Here is an 18054-nt window from a genome sequence, read left to right on the forward strand (position 1 = left end):
CACGTGCTCAGGACACAGGCTGAGACCCACCCCAGGCCCTCCCTGTGTGACTAACGGACGATCTGCTTCCCCAGAGGACAGAGCAGTGCTGGCAGGACCAGGGGGACGGCACTAGAAAGGGGGGGACGGTGCAGAGGGACGGCAGGGAGGCGGCTGCACAACAAAGCGCTGACCTGCTGTGACCACGCAGGAACACAGCCCAGCCTGGGGCTGACCGCCCGCCCTCGCAGGGCCTCTGTCTGTTACAGCCCTCCCTCCACACTTTTTTATCAAAGTTCACACCTTACAGGGGCACAGAGGTCAAACCACACTCAGAGAGCTCATCCGTCAGCTACCTTGTCCCTGATCCGCATGCCACACAGGACCCAATCCACAGGCAAGCACCTAGGACTGCAAGGGGCCCCTTCAGGACACCTGCCTGCCTTCCAGCCAGGGCACCCTCAGGCCCTCAGAGGCAGCCCTCCCAGTCCCCATGGGGTGGGTCCGCGAGCCATCAGTACTCCGTCCCCTCCGCGGAGCCGGGCGGAGTCTCCCTTCTCACTGCAGAGCTTGGGGCACAATGAGGGCACCCCGTCCCCAGCAAGGCAGGGGACGCCAGCTCCACGTGGTTTTAAAAAAACACCAGACCGATTGCTTCTCGAACCCCAGAATCAGGTTCAGCTTCCCAGGCCTCCCACAGCCAGTCCGTGTGCCCAGGCGGTGGAGCTGTCCCCAAAGTCATCCGGGCTCCCACAGGAGCTGCCGAACGGGGGGGGGGGGGGGGGGGGGGGGGGCGGCCAGCGGCGGGACGGGGCAGCTCTGCACGCCTGGCGGACACACAGACCCTGCCGTCTCCCTGTGCAGACCAGGTGGTCGGGTCGGGGAGCCCCGAGGGCCAAGTGGCTGTCCCCACAGGACACCCCGCGGGCAGGGCTGGGCCGGCCTGGCATCCGGGACCTCTAACGAGGCCATGCGCACAGGAGACGGCGCTGTGATCCAGGCGCATTGCTAGGAGACCCTGACCCCGAGAGCCAACAGCACCTGGTTCAAACCTCGCTCGCGACCTCTCTGTGACCTGGGGCAAGTCGCTCCACATTTCTGAGGCTCGAGGTCATTGGAACAGTGAGGAGGACACTCGCATTGAGGCCACAGTCCCGCTCCCATGTAACCTCCCTAGAGCCAGGGGCTGCGTCTAACCCAGCGTCTTCTTTTCAGGGGCCCATAGGGTGACGGCGGCGACGTGAGTGGCGTCTCCGATGGGAGGGGCGATGGGGGATCTGCCCGGAGAGGCGGTCCCGAGGCGAGGAGCGTCCTCCCCGCCCGCACTGGCCGGGCCTGGTCTCGGCCCCGGGGCCGTGCGGCCACTGCCAGCCAGGGGCCCGCCAGGCCACAACAGAGCCGCAGGCACGCGGCCCACGGGCCTCAGAGAGGAAGGCTCGGCCCCCCGCGGCCGGTCCGACCCGCTGACCCCGCCCCCTCCAGGCCGGGCCCGCAGCAAACCCGGTTACGTCCCGCCCCCCGCACGCTGGGGTTTCCAGAGGGAACTGTCCTCAGGGCCTGGGCTCCGCGGGAACCGGCTCTAATGACCGCGCGGGCGAACAAGGCGCTGCCTCTGCGCGGCTTCCCGGGCGAGCGGCGTACAAAGAGGCCCTGCGCCCGGGCGCGGACGGAAACGCCGGGAAGCCGCGCAGGTGCTCGCCAGGCGCAGGTCCCGGGCTGCGGGGCGGGGCAGCCGCGCTCAGTACCAGGCCCCGGGCACCCGCACCGCCCGGGCCCGCGTCCGCTCGGCTGACCCCAGGTCGCGGGAGGGCCCGGCCGTCCGGCCAGCGGGCCCGGGCCGCGCGGGGCGGGGCCACGCCGGGGGCGGGGCGACGGCGGTCACGTGTGTACACAGGCCCCGCGCGGCGTGCGCGCCGTGAGCCCTGACCGCCCGCCCGCGGCGACTGCGCGGCCCAGCGAGCCGGTGAGTGGGCGCCGACGCGGGGTCGGAGGGGCCGGGCGCTCTCCGGGGCGGCGCGCGGGGAGCGAGCGGGGCTGCGGCCCGTCTGGCCGGGGGCTGCGCTCGGACTCGGGTCCCCGGGCCCCGCCCTGCGCTGTCCCCTGGGGGTGGGGGCGCTGTGCCCGCGAAGGGCACTGTCCCGGGGGTGGGGCGCTGTCCCCTGGGGGTGGGGGCGCTGTGGCCGCACAGGGCACTGTCCCTGAGCCGGACAGTGTTTTGGGGGCGGCGCTGTGCCCGCGCAGGGCACTGTCCCGGGGGGTGGGGCGCTGAGCCGCTGAGCCGGGAGGGCAGCCAGGCCGGGCAGCCCCGGGCAGGGTCAGTCACCTTCCCAGGCAGCTGAGCGGAGGCACCACATGTTCCAGGGACTGACCAGGCCCTCTGGGTCCCGTGGTCACAGCTCTCGTCCTTTCGTGATTACAACATCTCAGCGCGTTCTGAGCCACGGCTGATGGAGATAGTCTGTGGCTAACTGGCTGGGCTCCTGGAGAAGTAGGTCACCCCTGGGCTCGGACAGGCTCCTGGGGTCAGAGGGGGCCTCCGCGCTGGCGCCCCTTCTGGGCGGTCCTGTCACAGCTGCGCCGCCCCTTCCCAGGGTGACCCTCCCTGGGTGCTGTCCACTCTGCAGACCTCAGGGCGTCCCCTCGCCACCTTTTCTGTTGCTTCACTTTGTTCTTCCGATTCCGCAGCGAGTGAGGTCATATGGCATTTGTCTTTCCCTGACGTGTCACTGAGCACAATGGACCTCTGGGTCCATCCATGGCGAGATTTCTTTTCTGTGGCCAAGTGATGTCCTGTGTGCATGGGGCAGACTGGGCTCAGCGGAGGGACCCGGCTGCCTCCCTCTGCGTCCGCAGCTTTTTATCCGCTCGCTGTGCTCTGCCACCTGTAAACAACCAGCTCCCTATCTTAAGCAACCAGCAGCCCGGCCTCCTCCCCGCTATCTCCCCATCTGGCCGAGGCCAGCGTTCACTCACGGGGCAAGAAGCTGGCTCTACTGCACACCCCCCCGTGTTCCCAGGCTGTGTCCTCCCGGGGCCCAGTGGGCACCGCCGACGGCGAAGAGGCACTACTACTAAGCTCTCCAGCCAGGGCCTCAGGCAGCTTCCTGGGGACCAGGCCTCAGAAGATAACCAGCCTTTAATAACCACGGCGCTATTCTTCGAGTGCCGACTGCCCAGGCGGGAAGCCACACATGGCCGAGGGCGGTGGGCTCAGGCCCGACCAATGGTGTCCTGCTCCCTAGTGAGTGGGGGGACACCCTGAGCACAGGGGACATGGCTTTGGGGGGGGATGTAAACATGGACACTGACCTGTCCTCTCTGTAGCTCAAAGCCCCTGTGGGCTGAGGGTGAGAGAAAGGCAGGCACGGCCACCGGTGGGGTTTAGGTCACAGCGTGCACACAGACTGTGTCTAGGAGACAATGGAAAATGATAGCTGCGCAGAGACCACAGGGACTAGGCCTGTGTAAGTCACGGAGGAGGAGGGACCGCTGCTCCATCTCACAGCCTAGGCCCTAGGCCAGTGACGGCGAACCTTCTGAGCTCGGCGTGTCAGCATTTTGAAAAACCCTAACTTAACTCTGGTGCTGTGTCACATATAGAAATTTTTTGATATTTGCAACCACAGTAAAACAAAGACTTATATTTTTGATGTTTATTTTATATATTTAAATGCCATTTAACAAAGAGAAATCAACCAAAAAAATGAGTTCGCATGTCACCTCTGACACCTGTGTCATAGGTTCGCCATCACTGCCCTAGGGGATGCTGGGACTCCCGACAAAATAGCTGCCACCCGCCGTGTCTTGGGGGCGGGAGGCGTGACCTCCCGGAGACTGGCTGCTGTGTGAGTGCACACCAGTCGTGCTCCTGTCATAGGCTGTGCCTCCCATAGTTCCTCTTGCTGCCGTGGGCTCCTCAGCTGCTCAGGCTAAAGCCACTGCATGACTGGGCAGCCGCCCAGGCCCGGCCCCGGCCCCCGAAACGCTGCGCAGGTTCCACAAGCAGAGGCTCAGTGCAGAGGAAGAAGGGGAACCTTCTCATTTGAGTGGCCAAAATGCGATGCTGCTGGGTCTCCATGTGCAGCAGAGCCCCTTTGCGGGCGGAGGGCCGCGGAGCCAGGCCGTCCTGGGCGTCCTCAGAGGCCCACTGGCCCCTCCTCCCACACGCGCCGCAGGGCCTGCCAGGAGCTGCGGGCTCTGAGGAAGCCACGGCCACGGATGGAAATAACTGGCTGCTCCTCCTCCTCCGAGAGCAGTGGCGATAGGATCTGTGGGCCGAGCCCTTCCCCAGGTAAGAGCACACCTGGTTCAGAGCCGACGCCAGCGGAGCGAGTGAAATGCGACGCGCTGTGCTCGGAGCCAGCCTCTTTGTGTTTCCGGTTTCCCGTGGTCTGGTGTACCTGGAGGGAGTAGCAGCCTCAAACCAAGTTACTCAGGTAACAGAAAAGCCCAACTAACCAGTCTCCATAAACAAAGAGCGTGTGTCCTGCTTCTCCAAGGAGAGGGGCCGTGGCTGCACAGGCACCCACTGGCCAGGACCCTGCTGCGGTCTCCTCCCCGCCCTCCCCGAGCCAGCAAGGGGCTGTGCTCCCTGGAGAGAGGCGGCTCCATTTGTGCACCTGACCAGGTTGCCGGGTTCATTCTCGCCACTCGGCAATTTGGAACCATAAAAAGCAAAAGGCTGCCACATCCAAACAACCCATCTATATAACGAGCCGTTTCCCGTCACCCCCAGAAGGCACCGGCTGCGAGGGGATCAGGGCGTAAGCACCCGGGAGAGACCGTGGAACAGCCTCAGGAGCGTCTGCCCCGACCAGCTGGTTACCTGTGGCTACGCTTCTGCCAGTGTGCAGAGGACACACACGCTCAGGAGTCCCTCTCGCAGCATTCCGATTGTCCCAGAACATTCGTGGGAGGGTGAGTCCCAGCCGAGCTCCTGCCCACCCTGGACGCACTGCCCAGCCTGGCCTCGACCCCACACTGGGCCTCTGAAGGCTCAAAGGTCACGCCACTCGCGGGACCACAGAGCTCTCCCCGCCTCCCCCTTCCAGTCAGCACGTCTGCCTCCGTGGGGAAAGCCTTTCACGCCACCGGAAGCATCTCTTCGCAGACGGAGCCAGCCGACTGCAGGTCTCAACCAAGAAAGCGCCCCCTTCAGAGCTCTGGTGGTGGGAAGAGGACTCGGCAGGTGGGGCCGGTGGAGGTGGGCAGAGGCCAGGTGCTGAGGCCTGCTGGGCCGAGCTTCAAGGGCGAGTCTGGTGGTCAAGGGGCAGCGAGGAAGGGCATCCTAGGCCAGCAGTCTGTGTGTGGACAGCAGTGAATGTGAGCGGCCAGGCTACGGGCCCAGCGCAGAGCACCTGGGTGCAGGACAGCGCCTCTGACTCGGAGCAGGGGAAGGTGAGGTCACGCTGGGGGAGCAGGACGGCTCGCTGCTGGCCTTGTGTGTACAAGATTCCTGGGGGCCCCTGCTCCCTGCCATCTCGGCCGTTACTTCCCCAGTCGCTGCTCTGACCATGCCAGCATCCTGTTTCCATGGAGATCACAACTGACGCTGGTCCTGGCTTCAGCAAGGTTCCCTTTGGTTGCTATGGACACGCACTGGGCTGCGGGTTGCAAGTCTGGGCTCTTCAAAAGGCCCAGGAAGAGGGAGGTCAGGGCTCCCTCCGTGCCAGACACCAGCCCAGCTGGCCTGTGGTCCCTGCAGTGTCGGTTGTCATAGTTACGAACCTGCGCTTGTCACCTCTCCAGTCCCCATTCCTGGGGCAGCTGTGAATACAGTGAGGAGCTCGGGACGAGGGCAACCTCAGGAAAGCCCTGACTCGACCAGACCCACAGCCAGGCCTCTGCCGTCTGCCGGTGCAGCGGGGCCCCAGCATGCCCTTCTCGGGGTCCTCTCCCAGGAGGACTTGCACGTGGCTGTGGCGGGCCTCACGCCCTCATCCCTCCCTCCCTGGTTTTCTCTTCGCATGTGTCAGCGAACAGGACCCTGAGTCCCCCCCACCCAGCTGCCTGTGGGGAAGATCTGGGGAGGGGGTCCGCACCCTCCTCACCCCGACACCAGGGATGGCCAGGCACCCTGTGCTCTGCACGCTGCACTGATAAAGCCAACTGGGCGCTCCGGAGAGGACAGTGCTGCCCCCTCTTGCCCCACCCCAGGACTGGGGAGGCTGCTGTCCGAGGTGCCCGCTTGGTCTTTTGGGACTCAGGTGCTGGGCAGAGCCTGTGTGGCCTGTCTGTCCCGCAGGGCCTTTCAGCCGCACGCGGACTCGCTGTCACTGCTGCTGCTGCCGTGGGAGCCTGGGCCTCAGCGTCCGACAGGCTCCCGAAGGGGCAGCATGCTCAGGCCTGCGGGTGCCCAAGAGGAAGAACCCACAGATGCAGAAGCACCTGCTGGGCCAGGCAGAGCAGGGAACACCTGGACTCGCCTCCACAGACCTCCAGGCCAGCAGGGAGAGCGGCCAGTGCGGCCTGCTCTGGAGTCACACACCTCCAGCCTGCACCCCAGAGCACTGAGGACCCGGCAAGAGCCCACCACAGCGCAGGAGGGAGCACGGCCGAAGGCACCTGCAGCACCGGTGGCCCTGGGCGGAGGCCTGGCCGGCCAGCACAGCGCCTTGAGGACTGGGTGGTGGGGTGCAGGCGGCCTTGGAGGAGCCCCCTTCATGTGAGGAGGGACCGTCTTCAGCTGGCGACATGCAGTCCCACTGAGGCTCCAGGAGGCCTTAGGGACTGGACGGGACAGGACCTCCAGCGATGCTCAGAGAAGCCATGCCTGGTGCCGTGGCCGCTCACCTGGTCCCCGGTCGGTGTGGCCGTGATGGCGGCCCGAGGCCGCCACTCAGCAGTAGAGAGGCCGTGGGCAGCGCCCGGCATCGGGGACACAGGTGGACTCGGCTCTTCTGATCAGGCAGCTGGCCTCGCCACCTCTGCCTGGCCTTCCTTGGAATGGGGGACGGCCCCTCTGGCCCAGAGGAACTGACCACAGCTCTGATTCCTTTAAAGATTGCCAAGCCCCATGGCCCCCTGGCAGCTTGGGCAGGGAGGGCGAGTGCGTTCTCATTCCTCACGAAGAGGAGCCCCCCCCCCCCGCAGGTGGCAGCACCCTCCTGCAGGGCAGCTGCTCCTGCTCCCCCTGGCGGCCGCCCTTCCTTCCCCCCATGAAGACGGGCCATGCCCCAAGGCAGCACAGACACTTCCTGTGTCCTGCCCCCACGGAGTGAGGTAGGGAAGGGACCCGGACCAGGCAGGAGGGAGAGGCCAGGGATAGAGCCAGGGCCATGGGCCTGGGGTGCGCGCTGCACTGACAGACGGCAGGTTGCCTTTCCCAGTGTCTCATGGGACACGGGCGTGGACGAGGCTGCCACTGCATGTGGGCGCCAGTCCTAAGAATCGTGGGGGAGGGTTTCAGGGAGTGGGCGGGTCAGTGACAAGAATGGGAAGAAGGTGGCCCAACCGGCCAGTGAGTCTGGAGGTGACCTGGCAGAGGCAGTAGCCAGAGGTGGGGCAGCCCGAGGGCCTGGCCTGGTCGGAGGAGGGAGAGGGGGCAAGAGCAGGCCTGTTCTTAAGGCTGGGCCGGCACGCCACCGGAGCCCTCTCAACCAGAGCCCTTCAGCTGAGGGCTGGCAGGACGCCGGCTGGCACGGGGAGGCGCTCTGCAGAAGCGCCCGCGGCTGGAGGGAGCCGCCCCCTCTCTCCTGTCCGGTCAGGGGACCAAGAAGCAGAGAGGCCCTTCCAGGAGCCGGGTCTGCACCGCTGAGTTGTGAGTTCCTGTCTCAGGAAGGAACAGGCTGGATACCTGGAATCCGGCTGCTGCCTCCGAGGCCTGTGCCTGAGGGGAGGGGGGAGGGGGGACAGCGGGGGAGGGGGGAGAGAGGGGGAGGGGCCGAGCATTGTTGTTGGGCCCCCCTCTTGCCAGGCAGCTCCTTCCTGGACTCAGAACCAGACCCAGGAGGGAAGGGGAGTGACTGCAGGGAAATGGGGGCCAGAGGGGTGGGGCCAAGTCCAGCAACTCTGCCTCCCCGCCCCCACCCCGCGAGCTCACAGGGTAAGGGTGAGAGGTCCGCACTCTAGAACGTGCCAGACACCTGTTCACACCTGGGGGAACCAGGGACCCCGCCAAACCGCTCGTGGGAAGCACCAGACTGAAAGCGAGCGGGCACCGGGGCCTTGGAGCCCGAACCTGCACCTGAAGCCAGTCCCTCCCCTCCCGCTGGTGCGGGAGGCCACACGGACGGACGGGATGTTTACGAGCTGCCAGCAAGCACGCACGCGGCCTTTCTGCTCTGAAGCCCAGCGCACAGTCCCCACCTGTCCCCCCTGCTTCCAGGAAATTCTCTACGGATTTTATTTCACGCGACCATTTCCCAAGAACCAGCCCGTCTGGGCCAGAACCGGACGCTTGCTCGAGGCCAGCCATTGCTGCGGGGTGCAGTCCCTGTGCCGTGGCTGGGGTGGGGGGGCAGGCGGGCCTGCAGGCTGTGCTGCTGCCTCCTGGCTCTGTGCCCCGCCCACCCCAGGGACAGCACTGACCTGAGGACCAACGTGCGTCCCAGAAGGTACAACTGTGTCCTGAGTTTCTGCCCAAATGTCTGCTCGGTTCACTTCAGGTGAGAGGAGCTCCTCGCCGTGCGAGCCCCACACACGGGCTGGGGCGTGCGGGCCGCCCGCAGCGGGGACAGAGCCGTGCACACAGCCTGGGAGGGGCCGCGGACCTGCCAGGGGAGCAGGGGCTGCTGCGAGGAGACGGTGGCCCGGCGCTCAGAACGTGAGCACGGACGGGGCAGGTGAGGGCAGGAAGCGGGCAGTGGAGGCCTGAGAAGGGCCAGCCTTGTGGGACCAAGAGCGCATCTCGTGGGCTGTGACCTGGCAGCGGACCCCCAGGGACAGACGCCACCTGTTCCAGTGACAGTGGGCGCCTGCCTCCCAGAGGCTGCGGCCCCACCTCCTGCCCCCACGGGGGGCAGAGGGTGGGGGGGAGGGCGGTGATGCGGGACAGGTGGGAACACCCTGGTAGACTCCAGGGGCCCTGGGCCTGCAGCTCGGCAAGGCCGGGACGGCTGGGGTGGCCGCAGGAAGGCAGTGTTTGCTGGGGATGGGAACAGCGAGGTCAGGTGGACAAACCCCACACCCATGCTCCTGGCTCAGCAGGAGCCTTGAGAGAGAGGGGGCACCAGGACAGAAGACAGCGTTCACACACCTGCGCCGTGTGCTCACAGCCTCGCTGGGGAATGGGAGAAGGGAAACTGCGGGAGGCAGCTGAAGGGTGCTGCGCCCGGCTCCTCCCGCAGCGTGTGGACAGCCAAGCTTCCCGAGCTGTGCCAGAGGCGCCAGGGCCGTGGGGGACCCTGCCTGGTGCACCTGCCCCCCTAGAACCCAGCCCCGCAGGCCAAGGAGCACTGTGCGGGGGGAGAACCCACTGCGTTGCTGGGCACACTGTGTGAGCAGAGCGGGGTTGCCCAGCGTTTTCGTTACCACCTGCACCCACCTCCTTGGGCTGCTGGGAGGCGCTCACCAGGCTGTTAGGACATTGACACAAACTCGGTGTCCCTCCCACCTGCCCCATGGCGCTCAGAGGGCGTGGGGGCGCTGACTCCTGCACCCCCCTCCCTCCCCACCACGGGCGGGGCCTCCCCGCTGCTCACTGCTGAGCCTCAGCCTCCGGCACGGTGGTGGGGCGTGGCAGACACGGGAAAGGTTTGTGGGACGTGCCACAGGACGGGCTCCGGACCCACAGGCAGCAGAGCCCTTTGTCCATGGCACCCAGGGTGGCAGTGCCCCCGGCAGGGCTGACTGTGCCTGTGCCTGAGCCTGGGACACAAGTGTTGCTGAGAGGCCCTCACCTGGCCTGCGAGCATAGGTGCTTGGGCCAAACTACATCGGGTCGTAAGTTTTTCCTGCTCTTCCTGCCAGTTCTCTCCGATGCCAGTGCTGAGCCCACCCAGGCCTCCCATGCACTGGATGACAGGCCACCCGGACCGGACATGCACGGCCCGAGACGGGGGAGGACAGGGCCAGGCTCCCACAGGTGACGTCACCTGAGCCCTGCCCCCTGCAGGTCCCTCAGGTCTCCAGCCCCTGGTGCGGGCATCTCCCAGAGCAGCGCTTCCTACTCTCCCTGAGGCTCAGGCTCACTGTGACCCTGCACCAGCGCCCAGCGCCTCTGCCCGCCCTCGGGCTGCTTGTGCAGCGTCCTGTGCTACCCAGGCACCGTGAGAGACAGGGAATGCGGGCAGAGGGACTGTCGATCCCCACGCGTGTGGGGAAGAGCCCAGATTCAGGCCAGAAGGCCGGCTGTGTCCTCACTGGCCCAGAGGCTGCGCCCTCACTCAGTCCATCGCTCAGTCCCTGCTCCCCTGGCAGGTGGCTTTGGAGCGGGAGGGGCTGATGAGGCTGAGCTGGCGTGGGAGGCCAGGCCTCAGGCAGGCCCTCCCTCCCCTGGAGGTCCCCTGGCTGGGCCACCAGCGTCTGAGGGCACTTTGTGTTCTTCATCTCACTTTCCAGTAACAGAGCTGGGCGAAGGGCAGGGGCAGGACTGAGCAGAGGCCCGAAGGCTCCGGCCCAGGTCAGCAGGGGCTGCAGGGCGCCCGTCCTGGGGGAGAGGCCCTGACTGCCAGCCACTGTGGTGAGCCAGTGGGGCCGCAGCCCCAGGAGCAGCCTGGGTAAATGGCCCGGGGCTCAGCCTCCTCAGGGACGGGTCAGTGGCCACAAGCATCCCTGCAGCACTGGCCTTCCTAACCGGGCCCTCGGGCTCTGGATAGCACCTGCGGCGACACGACTTTCATGGAGCTTCCTTGTGAAAAAGCCCCGTTTCTGGGGTTCCCAGCTCTCTGGGGACCTAAAGGCCTGGGGCTCTGGCTTCAGGTGACAACTAACCTCCCTGCTCTCCCCACAGCCAGCTGCCCCAGCACCATGTGGAGCTGCGGTCCGCTCAACGGCACGGGTCGGGGCGAGGACCAGCCCCTCTGCCAGCACTCCCAGCTGGTGCTGTCCGCCTTCTCCCTGCTCTACCTGGCAGTCGGCGTGCCCGTGGGCCTGGGCTACAATGCGCTGCTGGTGCTGGCGAACCTGCAGGACCAGGGCAGCATGACCATGCCCGACGTCTACTTCGTGAACATGGCCGTGGCCGGCCTGGTGCTCAGCGCCCTGGCGCCCGCGCACCTGCTGGGGCCCAGCGCCTCCGGGTGGGCCCTGTGGGGCTTCGGCAGCGAGGCCCACGTGACGCTGCTGGTCCTGTTCAACGTCTGCTCCCTGGTGACCATGTACTCCACGGCCCTGCTCAGCCTGGACTACTACATCGAGCGGGCGCTGCCGCGCACCTACATGTCCAGCGTCTACAACAGCCGGCACGTGTGCGGCTTCGTCTGGGGCGGGGCCCTGCTCACCAGCTTCTCCTCCCTGCTCTTCTACATCTGCAGCCACGTGGCGGCCAGGATCGTCGAGTGCGCCAAGATGCAGCACCCGGAGGCCGCCGACGCCATCATGGTGTTCATCGGGTACCTGGTGCCCGGCCTGGCTGTGCTCTACGCCCTCGTGCTCATCTCCCGGATCCGCAAGGAGGACACGCCCCTCGACCAGGACTCGGGGAGGCTGGACCCCTCGGTGCACAGGCTCCTGGTGGCCACCGTGTGCACACAGTTTGGGCTCTGGACGCCGCACTACCTGACCCTCCTGGGGCACACGTCGCTGGCGCTGCGCGGGGGGCCGGGGGCCGGGCAGCACCTGGGGACACTGCTCTTCGTGAAGGACCTGTCCCGGTGCCTGGCCTTCTCCAGCAGCGCCGTGACGCCGCTGCTGTACCGCTGCATCGACAGGAGCTTCCCCGGCAAGCTGCGGCGGCTGGTCAGGAGGATGCCCTGCGGGCGCCAGAGGTGCTCCGCGGACCAGGCGGGGGTCCAGCAGGTGCTGGCATAGACGGCCAGCAGCACGGGGCCAGCCAGAGGCGCCGCTGGTGCACAGCCTGCGGGCTCAGTGCATGCCCACCGGCCGGGTCTGAGCCCGGGGGAGGAGGGGCCGGCGCTCAGCCAATCACAGCACTTTGCCACCTGCAGCTCTGTCGCTGTCCCCGCAGGGAAGCGCCAAGGCGAGAACACACCACAGTACAGGCCTGGGCTCTGGACCAGGTGCCTGTGCGGAGGGGAGCTGCGCTCACGCCGGCTCCTGGAGGCGGGCGTCCCCCCAGCGCCCTCCCACGGGGCTTCACGAATGAAGTGACGGAAAGGAAAGCCAGTATTTACACTCTGTGTTGCTGGAGGCTTGACCCCCACCTTAGGTTATAAAGAGATGCTTGAAAGAAAAACCAGAGCGTTCCAGTGAAGGACACAGCACACAGCACACGTGGATGGGGCGCAGCCGGGGCCACCACGGGGTCCTGTCGAGGGCGAGGCCAGGCGTGCGTGTCCCACGTGGGACTGTGACCCCCTGGGGCCCGGGACTGAGCGCCTGGTCTGGAGGCTGGGACGGCAGGTGACCTCGCTCCCGAGCACAGACCTTGGCCCCCATGCTGCCGCCGCCGCCGCCGCCAGGTCCGCGTCAGTGGCCGCTGCGTGCCCGGAGTGAGGCTGGCCTACTTTCGAGAAGTGGCTGCGTGGGGTCGGAGGTCAGCGGGGTTCACCCTCCTCCTGCCTCCATCCAGGCTGTTCTGGAAGCAGCCATTATGCACTTGATGGCCCCCAGTCGCCGCCCCCTAGTCCTTAGGACAGAATACAGGCTCGTAACCCTCTGATGCCAGTTTCGAAACCCAAAAGCCTATGAACAGGAAGATTTTTCAAGCTTGCAGCAAATTCATTTGGTCGCAAACCCTGACGTGAAGTGGTGCCGTGTCTTTGGGAGGAAACAGTGAGGACGCTGGGTTGCCCCTCCCGTGCTGACAGCCTGGAGACGAGGCCCGCAGACAGGTGTGTCCAGGGTAGTGCAGAGCGTGCGTGCCTGCCCGAGAAGTGCCAGGACCCCCGGCCCCAGTCCTTCCACACCAGGCACAGCCTGTGCCCCGCCCAGGCCTGCAGGTGCCGCCGGCCAACCCCACCTGCTCCAGCCTAGGCACCAGGGCTGCACGAGGGGCCCATCATGGCTCCACCCGGGGACCCGGTGGAGTGAGTGCAGCTGTGGCGGCGCTCCCCTCCCCTGCACGCGCGCTGCTGCGGCTCAGTCTGCAGGCTCCAGGCCAAGGCCATGGGCCCCAGCACAGCGGGCCCTGGTCAGGGAGCCAGTCGGTATAAATAAAAGCCCCTCTTGGTCTGTCTCCCCTGTTCCCGCACAGGAGCCCTGGGCCAGGGGGTCCCGAGTGCCCAGCGTCTGCCCACAGCCCTGACCTGCAGCCCAGCTGCTCTTCCCCACACAGGGAAGGGCGCCTCAAATCACGTTTTTCAATGTCCAGTTTCTCAGTGGTTTTGGCTACTACCTGGCTCATTCCTGGGGCCTCCTGGGAGCCTGGAGGGCTGCTGGCTCTGTCCTAAAGCCCACCCGCGCGCGCGGGAGCGTGTCCGTGGCGCTGAGAGCTCTTCCTGGTGGGCACCAGCCCGCAGCAGACTGGGCCCCATGGCAGACCCTCCCCTCTCACAGGGACCCTCTCCACTGCTCTCCTGGGCACCAGGAGAGACCTCCACCTCTCCGCCCCGCCCCCGCCTGTTGCCCACCCACCCTGCACACCTGGATGACCCGCAGGCTCACCTGCCCTTCTTCCTGGGATGTCTGACCCTCGCTGTCGCCACATTGCCAAAAAATGGGAGGAATTGAGCTGCGCAGAGGAGAGCGAGGAGCTATTGGGAGTAGCCAACAGAGTGTGAACTCAGTACTGCTTTCTTAACTGACCAGCCCTATGTCTGAGTTTGCACGATGCCAGGATAAAAGCTCTCACTTTACGCCCAAGGTCACTCATTCTACCAGCACTTCTTGACTATTGTAATTTTTAAGTTAATTATCTTTCTTTTGTTCACAAAAACTCATCTACCTTGTCATGCTTCACAAGAAGTTATACTGCATGTCAAGTTCTTGAATTTAAAATCAGTTGGAATTGGAGGCTTCATTTGTAAGCTTTGACAGCTGCCCTGGGGCCACACCATCTGCCTGAAGTTCTATGTATTTGAGAAACTGCTGAAGAAAGTCCCACACATCGGGAGGCTATTAAATTATTTGATACTTATTCTCCAGCCTCTGAACACTCAAATCTGTGTCTCCGCGGTCAGGCGACGTATCTGAGAGGGCGACACAGCAGGACCACAGCTGGCGCTTCGCCTCCTGCCGTCCGGTCACCCTGCTGGCTCTTTCTGTGGGTCCTTCCCTCCCAGCAGCTGGCCAGAGGCTGGCGAGTCTGTGGACTGCGGCTCTCCGTGGAGCAGACCTGGGGGCATCCCGGGGGCTCCAGCTGCCTCCGGTGCCTCCGGCCAGCGTGGGAGTTCCATGTCCCCCTGCAAGGGTCCGGTCTCACCAGCGCCCTCCGTCACTGCACACAGTAAGCACTCAGGACATTGGAGATTAGATGAGCCAGTGAATAGCGACGCAGTGATTTTAACATTCCCGCCGTATATTAATAACGAATATGCAGCCCTGGCCGGGGCGCGGCTGATTGGAGTGTTGTCCTGAACACCAAAAGGTTGTGGGCTCGATCCCCAGGAGAGGTGTGTACAGGAAGCAACCCACTGATGTTTCTCTCTCCCCCCTCCCTTCCTCTCTCTCTAAAAATCAATTGAAAGAAAAAAGCAACACACGAGGCGCCAAGGCTGCACGAGAGGAGTGCGTGGCACCATGTTCCACTGCGGCCGGGGGGGGGGGGGTGTGTGTCCTGAGGGATTCCTAGGCCCCAGGGACCTCTGCTGCTCACAGGAGACAGGGCCACGGAGCAGGTGACCAAGTCTGTGCTCCAGAACCAGCCAGGAGTCCCCACAGGCACAGGGGCCTCAGAGGGAGCATCAGAGAGCTGCGGGCGCAGGAACCAGCGGCCAGCGCTGCACTGTGGCCCAGGGAGGGAGGGAGGGAGGGTGGGAACCTGGAAACAAGAACGCTCACTGCTGCAGCGCCAGCGTGCGCACCTGCAAGTCCTAAACAGGAGTGACTCAGACACGCCTTCCAGGGTGACCGCTTGCAGCTGGGCAGGCGCGTGTGCAGAGCTCCCCGCAGTGGCCGCCCACGGACCTGCCTCAGGGCAGAGCAGCCAGCGAGACCCCAGAGTCAGAGGGAGCCTCCCGCACGCCCCCCGCCCCCGGCTCCTGAGGGAGGAACTGGGTCTGTGCCATGACAGGAGGCTGCTAACAGGCTCCTAGCTGCCAATGTGGCGACCACAGCTCAGGCTATAACCCCATGACCTCAGGAGGCGATCGCCCTACCCCCCCAGCCAGTGGAGAGCAAAGGGCACCCCCCCCCCACGTGTTCCCAGCAACTGGGACGCGAGTGTCCTTCAGAAACTGTCCCCTGTGGACACAGCCAGATCCTCCTGGCCCGCAGAGGCCACGTTGAATTCTGCTTTTACAATCACACCCAGAGCCGCAGGGAGAAACACTCAGGATACCTGGTGCTGCTCTGCATGCGTGCACACACACGCACACCGTGCGCACACACATTCACGTGGCAACACATGCACACGTACACAAGCACACACATGTGCTGGCAGGACAGGCCTGCACAGCCTTGGGGTCAGGAGGGGAAGGGGTGTGGGCTTGGTGAGGGTGAGGCACGAAGTTTCCGTGGCGGCACCTGACGCAGGGACCACGACGGCAGAGAAACAGCTGTGAGATGACACAGGCAATGGGAAGGGCCAGCAGACCCGAGGCCCTGGCTCTGCTACGCTGGGACTGCCCGTCAGCCTGTCGTTTGAAGAGACAGACAAGCGGGAGGATCAGGAGGGTAGGAGCCATGCAAACAACCCTAAAATGTTCTCTTCAGAAGAACCCCAAGCCCCCTGAGCGGCTGAGAAGACCCCTTCCTGAGGCCCCACGTCAGAGACCCCGCAGGCCCCTGGCCAGGATGAGGGGAGGCTGCGGAGGAAGAACCCAGGGCCGGGAGAGTCTGTGAGCACAGCCCCGCGGGATGTCAGCGCCACCTGGTGGCCTGGCCTGGGACTGGGTTCTCCTCTGCCAATCAGAGCAGCAGGACGGGAAGGCACCCCAGCAGCCTGCAGGGCAGCAAGGAGCCTGCTGGGCACTGTCCCCAGCGCGGACGGTGGTCATGGCTGCACAGCTCTGTGAGCTACGGACCATCACTGAGCTGTATTTCTAAACGGGGGGAGGACACAGTAGGCGGACGACACCTCCAATGAGGAAGCTGTTCAACAAGCTGAGTGACCCAGTCCAGACAAAGAGGTCATGGTGCTGGTCCTGTGGGCAAGGGCACAAGAGGCAGCCCCGGCCGCAGCACGCCCCTGCCTCCTGCCGCTGGGCTGCCCCACCGGCCGCAGCGTGTGGGGGCTCCACTCCTTTCCAGGCCGAGCGATAACCCCACGTGCAGATGCAGCGCCTGCATCTGCCACACTCGTCCTTCCCGCACCCGTGGCCCCTGGGGGCTGCGTGGACCATGCTCACGCCCACGGCGCCCCAGGGTGTGAGAGGCGGTGGGGAGGCTCCCAGCCCACGGATGTCCCCTCCTGGGTGGGCCGTGGGAGCACGCAGCCTGGCTCCCAGAGGACCAGGGAAGAGGCCCTGATCCGTAAAACAAGCTGCCAGCTGCCTCTGGACACCTGGGCAAGGCCTGGAGCCGGGAAAGGAGAGCTGAGGGAATGGGGTGGGTCTGGGTACCCCCTCTCTGCCTGGGATCCGGCGCTCCTGCAGGGGAGCGAGGTCACGGCCCGCTCACCCCTCACTGCTCCAGGCGCTCACACGCACGCCTCCCGTCTGCGAAGTCTGGGCCCAGGGGCTCCGCAGGCCATGAGGCGGACACAGCACATCCCGCCTCCCTGACCCCACCCACCCCACTCAGAGCAGCGGCCCAGGGCACAGAGGACCCACGTGGGAAGTCAGGCCCCGGGGCGGAGACAAGCCACCCGCACGCCCAGCGCCTGAGTGCTCGCTGCCCTGCACTCAGGAGACTGAGTCTAGAGCCACGTTGTCCGGCTCACACGGAGCAGGGCTCGGGCCTCAGGCCGGTGGGCGGGGCCCGGCGAGGCTACACTGTCCTGCCAGCAGCAGCCGCAGCCGCAGCGCCAGGGGACGCATCCTCCTCCTGTGGACAGGAGGGACCAAAGCCACACCAGGCCTCGCAGCCAGACGCGGCCTCTGCCAGTGGGGCTTCTTGCAAGTCGGGGGGAGGGGGGAGACACATACACAGGGAGCCAGGCCTGAACCCCTGAATCCCCGAGTGCTGGGGCACTGCCTCCTGGGCCCCAGGCTCCTCCTCCAGGGGCGCAGGTGTCACTCACGCTGTGGGACAAGGCCCTGCGCCAGTGCCACCGACACGGAGCAGATGGAAGCAGGGCCGGCACCCCCGGGGCGGCGGCCACTCTCCTCTCACCCCATCCGCTCCGCCCTCTCAAGGGCCCTGACAGCAGCCGTGTGCACCGACGGGAAGGGACAGGCTGCAGTCGCAGCTCTAAGTGCAGGGCAGGGACTCAGAGCCACGGCCCTGCCCAGCTGCGCAGCCTCCCTGCAGAGCTCACCGAGCAGGGCCGCCTCGGGGCCTGGGACCCAGTGCCCGGTCCCTGCAGGTCCTGAGTCAGACCAGGGGCTGAGGGACCGCCAGCTGTTGGAGGAGCTCAGGGCCTGCCTCCCACAGCGGCCTGAGTGCCCTCTCGGGGCTGGACTCGAGGCGGGCCCTCCTGGGGTGCACAGGACGGGGGTGGGGGTGTGACTGATGTCCATGGAGCCCTGTAACAAGGCACCTCAGCTCCCAGAAGCTGGGAGGATCCAGGACAGAGGGGCTGACAGGGGCCCAGCTGCCCAGCCTAAGGCTCCCAGCCCAGGGGAGAGGCGCCGTGCCCTCACCACTCCAAGCTGGCGAGCGCTCCAGCGTAGTTCTTCCCACATCCGCAGCCACTGGTGCCTGCAAGGACCCCAGATGGGCTGGCGCTGCTTAGAAAGTCCCCCAAGCTTGTACCCTCACAGGGCGAGCGTCAGGAAGGGGCACCGCCAGTGGGGAGGTGTTTAAAGGGAACGG

General features: G+C 65.7%; 2 protein-coding genes across 4 annotated transcripts in view; one reads left to right on the plus strand and one right to left on the minus strand.

Annotated features, from left to right (window-relative positions):
* Positions 1-18054, minus strand: part of CUNH7orf50 (chromosome unknown C7orf50 homolog) — a 62886-nt gene that overhangs the window by 12177 nt on the left and 32655 nt on the right. The gene's annotated exons all lie outside the window — the stretch shown is intronic.
* On the plus strand, positions 1399-14118 carry GPR146 (G protein-coupled receptor 146). 3 transcript variants are annotated; one of them, XM_036315462.1, is made up of 2 exons: positions 1399-1942; positions 10871-14118. In XM_036315462.1, the coding sequence occupies exon 2, from the start codon at positions 10888-10890 to the stop codon at positions 11887-11889; it is 1002 nt and encodes a 333-aa protein (XP_036171355.1). In that variant the 5' UTR covers positions 1399-1942; positions 10871-10887; the 3' UTR covers positions 11890-14118. The 3 variants fall into 3 exon arrangements, with proteins under 3 accessions (XP_036171355.1, XP_036171353.1, XP_036171352.1); XM_036315460.1 differs by lacking the exon at positions 1399-1942 and adding an exon at positions 7867-8585; XM_036315459.1 differs by lacking the exon at positions 1399-1942 and adding an exon at positions 9881-10003.

This window comes from Myotis myotis, unplaced genomic scaffold (genome assembly GCF_014108235.1).
Source record: "Myotis myotis isolate mMyoMyo1 unplaced genomic scaffold, mMyoMyo1.p scaffold_m19_p_6, whole genome shotgun sequence".
NCBI classification, from domain to species: Eukaryota; Metazoa; Chordata; class Mammalia; order Chiroptera; family Vespertilionidae; genus Myotis; species Myotis myotis.

Bases quoted from the DNA above. Each gene is read 5' to 3' on its own strand.
- GPR146 (XM_036315459.1), top strand. From the start codon at position 9,898: ATGCCAGTGCTGAGCCCACCCAGGCCTCCCATGCACTGGATGACAGGC. The intron at 10,004-10,870 runs GTGACGTCACCT...CTCTCCCCACAG, and splicing joins ACAGGGCCAGGCTCCCACAG to CCAGCTGCCCCAGCACCATG.